Below are 15,433 nucleotides of genomic sequence, written 5' to 3'. Positions count from 1 at the left end.
TATACAGCAAGCCAACAGCCAATATCAAATTGAATGGAGAGATACCTGAAGCAATCCCACTAAAATCAGGGACAAGACTGCCAACTTTCCCTGTATCTATTCAATATAGTACTCAAAGTTGTAACTAGAGCAATAAGGCAACATAAGGGGATCAAAGGGATTCAAATTTCCAAGTCATTATTTTTAATTGTTAAATTATTCATAAATTCCCATTTTTGGAGTTGTTTCCTGGAGTATTATTGTGTTCTATTAGTGGTATCATATTTCCTGATTTTTTTAATTATTCATGGAGACTTCTGTTGGTATCTTCATAATTAAAGATCTCCTAAAGTCTCTACTGATTGCTAATTGGCTTCTAGACAGCTAAATAGGTTCACTAAGCAGCTCAGCTAGGTGCTGACTATAAATGTGTTAGCTGCAAACTGCTAGTTCTCTCTTAGAAAGAAATTATTTATATTGTATACCCTCTTTGGCACCAGTAAGCCAGTCCAGGTACTGAGAGCCTCCTTTGTATTCTCTGGAGTAATGGCCCTACAATGCTCAAATTGTGAGCATTTCTTTTATTCAAAGATGTCTGTGCCTATGGAATTTGCATTTGCTGTTTGTGGAATCACATTTAGACTGCTGGCCTTGGGAAGTTGGGAGGAGGCTTGTTGAATTTTAGGACTGCTCATGGTCACTTCTGAAAGCTCTATAGATGAAATATCTGAAGTAAATCATAGATGTAATTTCTAAGAGAATCAACTAAAAACCTTAAAATTGTTGTGTTTCAAAGGTGTGTATACATTGATTTTCATTTTGCCTTTAATTCTATAAATTTTTAAATTTCTTTTCTTATTTTCTCAGATAACTCACTGATCACTTCATGTATTTATATGTTATCTGTAATTTTTCTTAATATTTATATTTAGTTTCATTCTACTATTACCTGATAAAATGCAAGAAATTATATGGTTTTTGTTTTGCTTTTACTTTATGACTTAAAATGTGATCTACTTTAGAGAAATTTTGGGTATACTATTTTGTAGATATGTGATAAGTCCATTTGATAAATAAAACTTTCAAGTTTCTTTGTTGAACTTTTGGGTTATCTGTTTGATCTATTGATAAGTCAATCAATTATCATTATATTTGGACTTAGCTATCTATCCCTTTAGCCTAAAGTTTGTGAAATTGGGTGCATTGTAAACATTGGTACATAAATGTTTAGTGCTTATAGTTTTAGAGTTTTTATAGCAGCTTGATGTGTTGTTTTCCTTAACAAAAATAGATAGCAGTCTTTATCAAGCTTAAGTGTGCGTTCTGAGATGTATATGTGATCACTTGTATTTGTGCTTCCACTTGCTTGATTGCTTTACTGTTTGTATCTTTGCCAATGAGATAGATTTCTTCTTATTTTACTTTATATTTTTGAGACAGGGTCTCATTATGTAGCTCTAGCTGTCATAGAACTCATTGTGTAGACCAGGCTGGCTTTGAACTCAGAGATCCCACCTGTCTCTGCCTCCCAAGCACTAGGATTAAGTTATGCACCACTACATCTGGCTTGCTTCTTTTTTATTGTTTGAGAATTTCAGAATGCATATGTATAAAATGCATTTTGATTAAGCCTGCCCATTTTTCTGCCCCTTCGATTTCTCCATTATCAGCCTTACCACCATTTCCCCCTCCCAACTGAATGTGCTCTTTTCTTGCTCCCCCCCCCCACTGGGTCAACGTAGTGCTGCCTGTATGTGCGTGAATGCAGACTCTCCACTGGAGCACTTCCTCCATCAGCCATCAATTTCCAGTCTCTCCACAGCTGGGGAAGAACTTCATGAGCAGCTCCTACTCAAAATGGCTTGATCTTGAGCAGGTCTTATGCAAACAGTCACAGCTGTTATGTGTATAAGAATGCTATCATGTACAGGAAATATTTTTGCTACAGATATTCAGATATTTTGGCTCTTAAAATCTTTCTACTCCCTTTTCCAAAATAATTCCCAAGCCTAAGGGGAGGGGCGTGATATGGATGTGAGTTCTCTACAATGTTTTGGTTTGGGTTTTGGTTTTTTTGTTTGTTTGTTTGTTTTGTTTTGTTTTGTTTTGTTTTTTTGTGGTTTTTGCTTTTGTTTGTTGTTGTTTTGGCTTTTTGAGACCCAGGCTGGCCTTGAACTCACAGAGATACACCTGTCTCTGCCTCCTGAGTGCTAGATTAAAGGCATGCCCTACCATGCAGGCTTTCTTCACATTCTTTAATTTTTCACATTTTAACAAATTGTGGGTCTTTTCTGCATTTACCACTATCTACTACAAAAAGAAGCTTCTTTGATGAAGGTTAAGAGACACTAATCTATGAGTATAAAGATAAGAACATACCAGGGCAGTTTATAATGGGTCCAGTTAGCTGAATAATTAATGTTCTCCCCTAGCACCTGTGGCCTGGACAGCCACAGATTTGGACCCAGTTAACAGTTCCAGGCATGGGTTCCATCTTGTGGTGCAGGCTTTAAGTCCAATCAGATCCTTGTTGCTTACTCTCATAATATCCCTATTGCATCAGCGAGCATATCTTGGCAGGACAGTCTTTATTGTAGCTTGCAGGATTCATACCTAGGAAAAACTTTTATTTTTATTTTTCTTCCCAATAGCATGCATAGAACTTTTTAAGTGAAAGAAGGTCAGTACTAATGAAGCCTCTGATACAGTACTAGCTTGATTTCTTCTTGCACTATGATTCAACTATATGGTATTTTCAGCAATAGAAGCTTGCCATCAAATTCTATAAAGTAACCAAGAACAATAGTAATAGCCTATAATGCTTTCTGGAAGCTCTATAAGACCCCAGTGAACGACAACTGAAAAATAAGCAACCTATACCTAGCCTAGCACTGAGCTTTTCATTGATAGCCTTTAGTGTATAGAGGAGACATTGTCTTCTCATTATAGTGTAACTCCTTTAAATTCCTTGTGTATATGAATACGCTTGTATTGTAAGGCTCGGGAAGCCCCCAAAGGGGACCCCACTCGAGTCACAGGATGGCGCGCACCCAAAGGACACACGGAAGACCAACTTGTTGCAAGAACACGAGGTAGTTTAATGGCGGAACATTCCGGGCCGACACGTGTCTCAATGTGGGAGACAGGGGCATCGACCTCGTGGCTCCAGGGTTTAGGGTTAATATAAGCTCGGGGTGGGGAAAAGGAGAAACTTTCGCGCGGGTGCACACGATTGGTTGTTTTCCAATTTGAAAGTCTGGCCAAACCGGTCCATGGGGGCAGGGAGCAGTTCCTGCAGGCAGATGTTTATCTCTTATCTTCATTCCTGGGATGCCTTGGTAGCCCATTGTCCTGTAACTCTGCATTCTTTGTTTACGGATTAACTGGCCTCTGGTTGGCAAACCAGAGGGGCAACTTTAGCTACTCAGGCTAGGGAAAAAGAATCTATAATTCATGGGACCCATAAAATTTTCTTTTAGTATTTCAGGAAGCTTTTCAGAGTAGGCTTCTATATGGCATTTTCAAATGTTGTTAAGGTGAATCATCCCTCTCCATATTCATTCCTCCACCCTGCCCTTTGATCTTCCTTCCAGTTTAACACTTCCTGTTCTGCCTACAGTCTCATTCAAAAGGAGTTTCTTTTTTTTAATTTTATTTAATATTTTATTTACATTTAAGATGCCATCCCCTTTCCCCATTTCCCCTCCCTAGAAAACCCCTGTCCCATGCCCCCCCTTTCCTTTTTGCTTTTATACAATTTTTTAAAATGTTAATCAAAGGCTCTATAAGTTTGGTAATGCTCAATCAGAAGCATAACCCAATACCCAACCTAGATATAAAAACTATCTTTGACTGGTGGAGACCTGTGAACATCTGCCTCCATGCCCCTCTCTCTTTCTCTTTCTCATCACCTAGCTTCTCCTCTCCTTCATCTTCTCTCCTTGCTCCATCTCTTCCTCTCAATACTCCTTCCCACTTAGCTCCTCAAGAGGAGTTTCTTATAGACAACAAATAATTAGATCTTATCTTTTAATCCAGTATGCTAATCTTCATATTTTAATTGAATAATTAAGATTATTATTCAGAGGGGATTAGCAATTCCTATAATTTTGTTGACTTTTTTCTAGACTGGATTTGATGTTTGTTTGTTTGTTTGTTTTTCATTCCCTATTTATATTGGGAGTTTGCTGGTTTACTTAGTGTTGCACAGTTGAGTTTTTCCTAGTTCTTCTTTGTTAATCTACTTCTTTCGTGAGATTTGTTTTTTACTAATGATTAGAGAAGTCCTTCTTCCAAACATAATGTTTCTTTGAATATTTTCTACAGTGCTGATTTGGTGATAAATTGCTTAGTTTTTTTTTTTTTTTTTTTGCTTATCTTGAAATACATTTATTTTACAGTTGGATTTAAATAACTTGCTAGAATTAATAATTTTGGTTGACAGTTAATATCAGAGCTTGAAAGTTTCCTGGATTTTAGGGTTTTTGCTGAGATGTTTGATAGTATGTATTTGGATGCTTTTGCTTTTGCAATTGAGCTGGCATTTTTTTCTTACCATTTTTCATAGTTTATTTAATAGTTTTAGCGCCTTGACTATAATGTGTTATAGAAAGACTCTTCTCTGGTCGCACATATTTAGAGCTCCAAGTGACTCTAGATCTTGAATATTCATTTCTTTCCCCAGATCTGAAAAAAATTTAAATATAATTTTATTGAATAGGTTTTCTGTAACTTAAACTTTTATCTTGGCTCCTCAACCACATATATTCTTAGGTTTAGTCCCTTAATCATGTGCCACAGTCCTCAGATACTGTAGACATACATTTCTTTATTTCTAGATCTTGGAGATAGTATATACTATATACTATATACTATATACTATATACTATAAAATCATGATATATATGAATTGCTATGATTTTTGTTTATTTTTTCTACATCAAACTTAAAAATACACATGTCTGGGCCATCAAGATAGCTCAGCCACCAAGCCAAATGACCTGAATTTGATCTCTAGGACCCACATGGAAAAAGAGAAATGACACCCATGACAAATACACTATGGCACATGCCATATGTCCACACAATCACAAATACATATTTATTTATAGATTTATATGTCTAAATATATACATATAGATATGAGATACACATTTCCAAGACATTAAAATGGTCATTATTACATGTTTCTCATAAAACATACTATATATTGTTTCAACTACTAAAATCTAATATTATATTTCACATTTGTGTTCTTTTACTAATCTAGTAAGAATTACATAAATTTAGTGCCATTGTTAATTTTATCATTGATTTGCTGACCTCATATTAAATTATTTTCCTGACCCTTGGAGAATGATGTTTTTATGACTTGTACAGATTTAGTTCTGTTTCAAGATGTGTATCCCTGCTTGATTGACACAGCAGAGTTATTGTATGAGATGTAGCAGAATCTATAACATAATTTTTATTTGTTCTAAAAGTTATTTTTCATATCTCCTAGAATGAGATATTTTATTTTCTTAGCTCATTTTTAAAACATTACCCTTTTTATACTTTTAAAAACACATTCAGTGACTTCCACTGTGATTCTTTTGACCTAAAATCTATTGTAATATAGAGTGGGTATATGGCTTAAAGCACAAAGCAGCTCAGCAGGTACTGCTTTATGTTGTGTATGCAATAAAAATAAACACAAAGAATTTTAAAAGGATTGGAGTCTAAAGTGTACACTCAGGGACAGTGTGTACATGAATTGTCAATTTGATAAGAATAACACTGAATCGTTTTTTTCTTAGAAGAACCATTCCACTTTTTTCTTTTATGTTTTATTTATCTAGGTGGGGTAAAACCTTGTGCATTAAATTGCCTGGCTGAAGGCTACAATTTCTACACAGAGCGAGCCCCTGCTGTGATAGATGGGACCCAGTGCAATGCGGACTCACTGGATATCTGTATCAATGGAGAATGCAAGGTGGCTCAGATTTTACTTCTCTCTGTTGGGGGTGGGGGGGCGTCTTGTCTTCACTCGGATAGTAGCATGTACTGGGTTCTATGTTCAGTTTTCTTAAAGCCACATTTTAGATAAATTGAATTACAGTAAAGAACAACAATACAACACATACACATGTATGCACACACATGCACACACGCGCATGCGCACACCAAAATGACCTATTCATATTACAAAACCATGCAAAGGTGATTTCTTCCGGAATTTTAATTATATTTATAATAATTTCCAAGGATATATATATTTTGGTTTTTAATTTTTATTATCCTCTCGTTCTGTTTATAAACAAAATAATAGAAAAAGAGAGGATAAGGATTTGACTCTTCTTCATGTGGCTACCATATGTTCTTATTGGAAGGCTTTATGTATTTCATAGTGTAATTTTTTTCTCAAACTGTGAAATAGCTGTGTTCCACCTACTTTATCTCCTTTTAAAGAATTGGGATGGTTTTCATTATACAGTCAGTCTTATTAAAGCATTTACTTTAGCATTAGCCAGAAATGGTCGGGATCAAATCCATGGATCTTATCATAATAAGAAAAGCCACAAAACCACTGTTCTCATAACTTGTTTTGCTTGTTTTACTTTGAAGAGAAACACATTACTAAGTGATACAAACTGAGAAGAAGAGATAAAAGCAGTGTTTTACTTACCTTCATAATTTGCAAATTCCTTTTGATAACTTGCTTCTAGATCTGATGATCCAGTTAATGCGAGTGTGAGTGTGTGTGTGTGTAAACAGAAAAAAAGAGAGATTTGTGTTTATATGTATCTGTATAGTACTTTATCTTCTCAAAGAAAATATATTTTATGACAGTGTTTTAGATGAGAAGATATAATTCTAGGATTTATTTGGGGAAATTTTCAGTTTTATAAATTCAGGCACCAAAATATATCATATACATGTTAAAAATCCATATTTTTGTAATGAAATACAACATTAAAAGGTAAAATCTTAGCTTTTTAAATCGAATGCTTACATCTCCTTTGTTTATGCCAGTTTGATTGCCAAACTAGAAACACATATTTGTTTTGTAAAAAGCATACTCAGGTGTGAACATTATAATTAGCAACTAGCACTAACAATGGGCTGGAAAGGGCCATGGTTTAGGATGGGCAGACAGAATATTACAGTCCTGCAGAGGATGTACTCAGTGGGACCTCTCTGCTATATCCCTGCAGAGGAGGGGCTCAGTAGGACTCTATTATAGCCCCACAGAGGAGGGGCTCAGCAGGATACCCTCTGTTAGAACCCTGTAGGAGACCATGTTTTTTCCTAGTTCTTGAATTACTTGACTGGTGATAAAAGGAAGAGTCTGTTACTAATAAACTACAATATTCTAAAAGATTAGAATGTGGTATATGTCAATGAAAGAGAAATATAAGTTAGAAATAGTTATATTTCTAGGAGATCAATTTTTTGTAAGTTTAAGTATTAAAAATGTTAACTAAAAAGAGAATTGCCATTAGATGGGAAAGCATTTCCTATTTTGATTTCCTTTACTGGAAATACAAGTAAATAACTAAGTTATATGTATTTGATTAGTTATGGTTCCAGGAATTTCCCTTTTGACACACTGAATATTCTCTATTTTCAGCATGTAGGTTGTGATAATATTTTGGGATCTGATGCTAGGGAAGATAGGTGCCGAGTCTGTGGTGGGGATGGAAGCACCTGTGATGCCATTGAAGGGTTCTTCAATGACTCATTGCCCAGAGGAGGTGAGTACAGAAAGAACTCTTCCTCTGGTGGACTGCAGTAGTAAAGACTGTCACTTTTCCTCTCCTCCTTACTGAAAACTTCCTTTAGGTAGGCCAGAAGGATCTTTTCCCCAGACAGTGATCCTTTCAGTGTCTTACATGTTAAATGTACCTTCATGAGTTATCTTAATGTTATTTGAATTACCCTTTTGGGAAGGACAGTTTGATGAAGATTGAAAATAAATTTTTGACCATGCTAGGCAAATATTCTTCCATTTGGGGTTTGACACTCCAGTCCTACAATTTTTAAGTCCTACTTAAATGACCCTGTCTGGCTTTGAATTCCCAGGCATGGGTGATTCTGGTCTCTCAGCCTCATTGGGTAGCCATGACTGTAAGTGAATGATACTACCACTTCCAACTTGTTATACGTCTTCAGACTATGATAACCCATAAAGCATTAGTGTGAGGAGAATGTGTTGAGAAAAGAAAGGTGAACCAATATTACACATGCTAAGGCTGTAAAATATATTGAGATGATTTTAGACAAAAAAAAAAAAAAAAATTAGGCAAGGCAGGCAGGTCTCTGAGTTCATAGCCAGCTTGATCTACAAAGTAAGTTCTAGTCCACCCAAGGACTACATAGTCACACCCTATCTCAAATTACCTCCCACCACTCCCCAATTAAACATGTTTTTCTCTAAAATATCTTCATAGACACACTGGAGATTCGTTTTTATTGTGCAATTCTAGAGTACAAAGTCACAGGAGAAATTAAAGCACTGAGAGCACTACTGATATTAGATGCTAAGCACCCAGTTTCTAGTTAGCTGCTTATTGCTGGCACTCTTCTGTATTCCAGGGTATATGGAAGTGGTTCAGATACCAAGAGGCTCTGTTCATATTGAAGTAAGAGAAGTTTCCATGTCAAAAAATTACATTGGTAAGTTATTTTGCTAGATTTTTTTAAACTTAGTGATGTGAGAGACATAATACTGAAAGAAAGATGTTGCAAGTTGCAGCCATACACATACAAAATACTAAGCAGAAAAATTAGAGGCTTATAGTTTATATTTCACCATGTTAATTATTTGATTTTTAACTCAATATTATTGAAGTATAGCTTACATATAATAGAATACATAATAACCATATAGTTTGAATATTATTAATAATTATATAAATGCCATAACCAAGGTAGAAAACACATTGATGATTCTAAACCTTTTCCCTTTTGTAGTAAATTGCCTTCAGTCCTCTTTAGAGTTTAATCTGTTAGTCCCAACCTTAGGCTCAGGCAAACACTGATCTGTTTTTAATTTATTTTTTATTTTTTATATGTGTGTAGTATGTATGTGTATATATGTATGTTATAATAATTAATAATTCTAATTTTATAATATTAATATAATATTTATTCAATGATGATGGATATTTGAAACATATAGCCTTTTACTATTGTGAATAATGCTTCTTTGTATATGTGTATTTGTGTGTCTGTATGTCTGTGTGTCTGTGTCTGTGTGTTTGTGTGTTCTGGTGCATGTGCACATGAAGTAAACATTGGGTGTCATACTTCAGCAGCTTTTGACTTTATTTTTGAGATAGGATCTTTAACTGGGACCTGGGGCTTGCAGGTTAGTCTAGACTGGCTGGCTGCTGAACCCAAGAAATCCATCTATTTCTTCCTCCCCAGAACTGGGCTTACAGTCCCTGACTTTTTAATGAGTATTCTGAAGATAAACCTCAGGTCCTTATACTTAGAGTGCATACACTTTCCCAACTAAACTAGTTCCACACCCCTGAATAAACTTCCTTTGAACATTCATAAGCAAACTTTCTGAGAACATGTGTTTTTATTTTTCCTGGATAAATTCCTATTAAAGAACTGACTTCATTTAACTTTTTAAGAAATTAAGCTTTTTAATTTAACTTTTAACTTTTTAAAGAAATTACCATGACAGTGGTAATGAATGCCTGAAATCCCAGCACTTGGGAAGCAGAGGCAAAAGGATGAGGAGTTCAAGGTCATCCTCCACTTCATGGTAAGTTCCAGGCCACCCTGGAAAAAAAAAAGAGAAGAGAGACAGAGACAGAGAGATAAAGGGGGATAGACAGACAGAAAACAGAGGGGGAAAGAGAGAGATTACCAAAAGTGCAATCATTAGAGGAAAGAGAATGGTTGTTTATTAGAATATTAATAACAGAGTTACCGTATGACCCAGCAATTCTCCTTCTGAGTATATATATATATACTCAGTATATATATATATATATACATATATATATATATATACTGAGTATATATATATATATATATATATACTCAGTATATATATATATGTATATATATACTATATATATATATACTCAGTATATATATATATATATATATATATATATTCAAATACTATCTCAAAGATATTACTACACTACATGTTCACTACAGCAGTATCCACAAACCCCATGATATGCAGATAACCTAAGTGTGTGCTAAGGAATGAAAGAATAAGACAGTCGTGTTATATTTTTGTGAGGAATATTCTTCAACCTTAAAAATAAAACAAAAAAGATCGCTCAATCGCTAAAAGCATGTACTGCTCTTGGAGAGAAGAATTCAGGTCTCAGCACCTGCGTTGGACAGCTAACTACTGCCTGTAACTCCAGTTCCATGGGATCTGACACCTTATTCTTGAGTCTGGGGCACTGTACTACACACAGACACAGACACATACACACACACACACACACAATTAAAAATGAAAAAGAAATATGACTATTTAAACAAAACCCAACAAACCAATATAGATGGAAGAATTCACACAGAGCTTCACCCTTAGATTAAGAGCTACAAGTAATTAAAAGCTGCTGAGAGAGGGAGAATTTATTTTTCTGGCAGACAGATACACTAAGTGATCATCTAATCCATGCCTAAGTGGTCAGCACTAAAGAAATATACATATAAGCAACACTAAACAGACTCCTCATGTTGCTGTGTTTGTGTGTTTATCAAACAACAATAATAAATAATTAGAGGTCATGAATTTGAAAGGGAGTGGGGGACATACATGGGAGGGGATGATGGGAAAATAATATTTTACTTTTAAATATTTAAAAGTAATACTTTTAAAATAATATTTTACTTTTAAAAATTGAAAAAAGGAAAATAAAGAAAGACAAAACAAGAAAATCCTTCTATCTATGACAACATGAACAAAACCAAAAGACATTTTGCAATCTGACATAAACCAGACACAGACATAGCACATGACAAAATTTATATGTACACTTTAAAAATATACATCTCATAGAAACAAAATAGAAAGGTTGGTTACAGTAGTCGTGATAGGAGAGTAATAGGTGGAGAGATGTTGATCAACAAGTTTAAACTTGATAAATAGCACCTGGAGCTATATGTAATAAGAATGCATTGTTATGTGACACTGTTCATGAGGAAAACAAACATCTACTCACTGGAGATGGGGAAGTGAAGGCAGATGGAAGCTGGACACTGCCAACGTCGTCGATGTTACTTGTGGGCTTATGGATGAGGGGTTACTTACAAGAGCAGAGATTACTCACATGGTTGCCTCACCAAGCCCAGCCCAGCATAGATGACAGTTCCCAAAGGCTGGGAACCTGGAGTACACTGCACAGCCTGCAGGCAGCTCAATAGGTTGAACAGTGTCCTTTCCAGATAGATCAGTTTATCTTTATTTCTTCAAGGAAATCTACTTTTTTGAGGATACTTGGCTGGTCTCTGCTTCTTCCAGGGGGCTGGCCTTGTCTTAGAGTCTTCTTTTCACCATGGTTCACTCTCTAGTGACTCAGCAGTTTTTCAGCTTATGTAGCCCTGAGGAAATAGGACTACTCAGTTTCATGGACTTCTGGTGATGTTTTGATGTGTTTACTTCCTGATTTAAGGAGCCTCCCAGAGTTTTTAGCTCCTCTTAGAACACCTATTGTTTCACCTTCCTGGGAGGTTTTAATGTCAGGAAACTTTTATACAATTATATGCTTGAAATTTACTAACAGAACAGTCATCTCTCCACATACAAAAAGCAACTAAGTAGTGGACATTTTCCAGGGTAGGTCAGGTCATCACCTTGAAGACATTAAATTCTTCAACTTTTTGGTTTTACCCCAAAATACTTGTGATAAAGAAAAGAGTTGTATTCTAAAGTTCATGCATGCTATTCAGAAGAGTTCTAGTTTTTCATATTCTTGTCAATAGCTGGTAACACAGTCTTTAACCACATGGAAATAATTTGCTATATTTTATTTTGTGAGGTCTCAATATATATCCCTGGCTATTCTGGAACTTACTATGTAGATCAGACTGGCCTAAAACAGAGACTCGCCTGTCTCTGCTTCTTAGATGCTGAGATTAAAGGTGTGTAACACTACAGTGTCTAGTCTAGCAAACATTTTAGCTATTTTTATCCCTTGGTTTTTTTTTTTTTGTTTTTTGTTTTTTTGTTTTTTGTTGTTGTTGTTGTTTTGTTTTTTGGTTTTGTTTTTGGTTTTGTTTTTTTTTTTGTTTTTGTTTTTTTTTGTTTGTTTGTTTGTTTGTTTGTTTTTTGAGACTGGGCCTTGCTCTGTCACCCAGGTTAATATGAACATTGCTGTATAGCCTAGGCTGGACTGAAATTCTGATCCTCCTGCCTCAGGTAAAAATATGCTTGAAACTCTTAGGGTTTGCATTCATGACATATCTTAGAAATGTGTGTTCTAAGGTTGTAAACATCCTCTTCAGTAGTCTTCAAGAAGTGATGGTTGTGCTGCAGTGAGAACAAAAAGTGAAAGCTTTAAGGGACTACACACCTCAGAGGCAGGGTACATGCGACCATGCACAGAGCCCTCAACTAAATCTACAGCACCAAAAAGCAAAAACAAAACAAAGAATAGTCTTCACTTTTACATGAAACATAACCCATTTCAATTAGTTTTTATAGAATGTGAAAAAGAAGGTTTGAGACTCTTTTTCACACAGAGATAGTAAACTTCTGTAGCGTCACATTGCGAAAAGCTTGTCATTTCCTCTATTGGATTTCAGGACCAGCTTTCAGGATTTCAGATATCAGCCGAACAGATGGGTCTGTTTGTTGTCTAATATTCCTGATTTTGGTCCATGTGTCTGTCCTTAAAACAAAGCCGCACTGGACTGAATAAGGGAGACTTTCACCCAGAACTGAAATTTCCAGGCATTAAATTTTTACATTTGTGCTTATTTTTTCAAATTAATTTTTGCTTTTCTACTTCAATTGCACAGAATTAATGTCTTAAATGTATTTTAGAAGTACCTGTTAAATACACTTGTATATTTATTTTAGCCTTCTTTAGGCTACTTTCATTGATATTTTATTATACAAGTTTTGTATATGTTTTCTGACATCAGTGTTATTGATATTTTGAGTAGTTAATGGTAGATTCAAATCTAGGCTCTTGTACGTGCTAGGCAAGCCCTCTACCAATGAGCTACATCCCCATTTCTTTATTTTGTGCTTTGCAATGATATTACAAATGTTTTCAATTTTAAATTTTACTTTCCAACTTTAATTATAGTTAAGTAACTCGGGTTTTTTATTGTTGAAGATAACTTTTATTATTTTTAAATTGTATGTATGTGTGTCTATGTGTGGGTGTGTGCATGTAATAACAGATGCCTGTGGCATCAGATCCTCTGGAGTTAAAGTTATAGACAGATGTGAGCCATCTGCATGGGTGCTAGGAACTGAACTTAGATTCTCTATAAGAGTGAGTGATATTTGTCCTTAATTGAATCTTTTCAGTACTCAACTAATTTCTTTTTATACTTCCCTTGTATTTTAAGACCTAGTTATAATTATTTGCTCATTTTTATAGAGGTTTTATAAATTTTTGGTTTGTCACATTTCCTTTTCTTTCTATTTTTTTCTTCTTTTTTTTTTAACATCAGCAGGTCAACCTTGAACAAAGCCATTACACTGCTATTGAAATGTGTATTAATTCCTGTTCTTTTGTTGATGTTACAGTGTTGGCCTTCCCTTAATCTTCATTTACCTTACTGATGTTCTGACCTCAGTCAGTCCCCACCCCTCCAGCCTCTGTGCTGGGCTCGTTGTCCCAGTGCAGAGCATCACTCTCAGTGTCTGGGCTCATTGTCCCGGTGCAGAGCATCACTCTCAGTGTCTGGGCTCGTTGTCCTGGTGCAGAGCATCACTCTCAGTGTCTGGGCTCATTGTCCCGGTGCAGAGCATCACTCTCAGTGTCTGGGCTCGTTGTCCCAGTGCAGAGCATCACTCTCAGTGTCTGGGCTCGTTGTCCCAGTGCAGAGCATCACTCTCAGTGTCTGGGCTCGTTGTCCCAGTGCAGAGCATCACTCTCAGTGTCTGGGCTCGTTGTCCCGGTGCAGAGCATCACTCTCAGTGTCTGGGCTCGTTGTCCCGGTGCAGAGCATCACTCTCAGTGTCTGGGCTCGTTGTCCCGGTGCAGAGCATCACTCTCAGTGTCTGGGCTCGTTGTCCCGGTGCAGAGCATCACTCTCAGTGTCTTTAGTTTTGGAGGCATAGTGGACGGACATAAGCTTCCATAACCTGCTTTTATCATGAGTTGTTTTTTCTTTCTCTCCACATTATAACATAGAGTTTTAACAAGTATCACAGTCTTGTCTAACAGCTGTAATCTTCCCAAATTTGAAATATGTATTCCTGAGTCCTTACTTTTAAAAGTTTTGGTTAAACTGTCAGCGGTTTGATAGACCTCCATATGTATGTAACTTGGTGTCTCTCTTTTGCAGCTTTCAATTCATCTTCACTGTTCTGTATATTTTAGTATTTTGACTATGACATGGTATGAGGAGTTTCTTTTCTGAAGCTATTTGGTGTTCTGCAAGCCTTGTATCCTTAGATGGATTTCTCTTTTCCTAGATTTGGAAATACTCTGCTATGATTGTACTGAAAATATTTTTTATGTCTTTGAAATATACATCTTCTCTTTCCATGTCCCTAGCTCAAAAGACTTGGTGTTTCATGGTATCTCAAAGATACTCTTACATTCCTTTTTGTACATTTTTTGAACAGTATCAATGTCTTTAATTGAATTTACCCATTTCTCTACTTTGTCTTCAACTCCTGATAGCCTATTTTCCCTTTGTTCTATTTATTGGTGAGGCTTTTCTCTTAATTTTTTATTTTTGATTGATTTTTTATCCCTAACATCTCAATTTGGTTTTTCTTCTATATTTTCATTTTCATTTTTACATTGTATGTAGACTTCTTTACTTCATTCAACTGTTTACTCATTCATTTCTTTAAGCATGTTTATAATCATTCTTTTGAAATTTTTTGTCTGAAATTTTATGTACATATTTCTCAGTTGGGATTGATCATTTTTGGAGGAAGCGAGTTGTCTTGGTTTTTCATATTACTTGTGTTTTTGTGTTGTGATTTGCATATCAGGCATTAGATTTGGGAAGTTTGGTTGGTTGGTTATTATTGGTCACCTTAAGGGGACTGTATAGTAGTGTAGTTGAAGAGTCGTTTCCCTTCTTGATCCCTAGTCCTCTCCTGAGAGTACTGACTGAGAGTGGGCACTCCCTAGGAATAAATTCCCTTGTTACTGGGTTCTGTCTGGTTTCTCTCATGTTCCTGTCCTGGTTCCTGGCAGACAGTTCCTGGTTTCTTGTTGCTAGGAATTCTTTTGCAATAGGTAGTCTTTTTCCCATCATCTCTATTTCTGAGGACTACTTTGGACTAGTA

At 35.7% G+C, this 15,433-nt stretch overlaps 1 protein-coding gene across 6 annotated transcripts in view; it reads left to right on the top strand.

Annotated features, from left to right (window-relative positions):
* The window catches only part of Adamts6 (ADAM metallopeptidase with thrombospondin type 1 motif 6), a 229,315-nt gene that overhangs the window by 161,131 nt on the left and 52,751 nt on the right, over positions 1-15,433 (top strand). For all 6 annotated transcript variants that reach the window (XR_013105084.1, XM_034523616.2, XM_076916239.1 and 3 more), the window contains 3 exons: positions 5,820-5,953; positions 7,592-7,715; positions 8,557-8,637. Coding sequence is in view for 5 of the 6 variants with exons in the window: in XM_034523616.2 (XP_034379507.1) it covers positions 5,820-5,953; positions 7,592-7,715; positions 8,557-8,637 (339 nt within the window). In the remaining variant the exon portion in view is untranslated. The remainder of the gene's footprint in view (positions 1-5,819; positions 5,954-7,591; positions 7,716-8,556; positions 8,638-15,433) is intronic.

Source organism: Arvicanthis niloticus, chromosome 19 (assembly GCF_011762505.2).
Source record: "Arvicanthis niloticus isolate mArvNil1 chromosome 19, mArvNil1.pat.X, whole genome shotgun sequence".
Taxonomy (NCBI): Eukaryota; Metazoa; Chordata; class Mammalia; order Rodentia; family Muridae; genus Arvicanthis; species Arvicanthis niloticus.
This window is presented reverse-complemented; position numbering and strand designations above follow the sequence as displayed.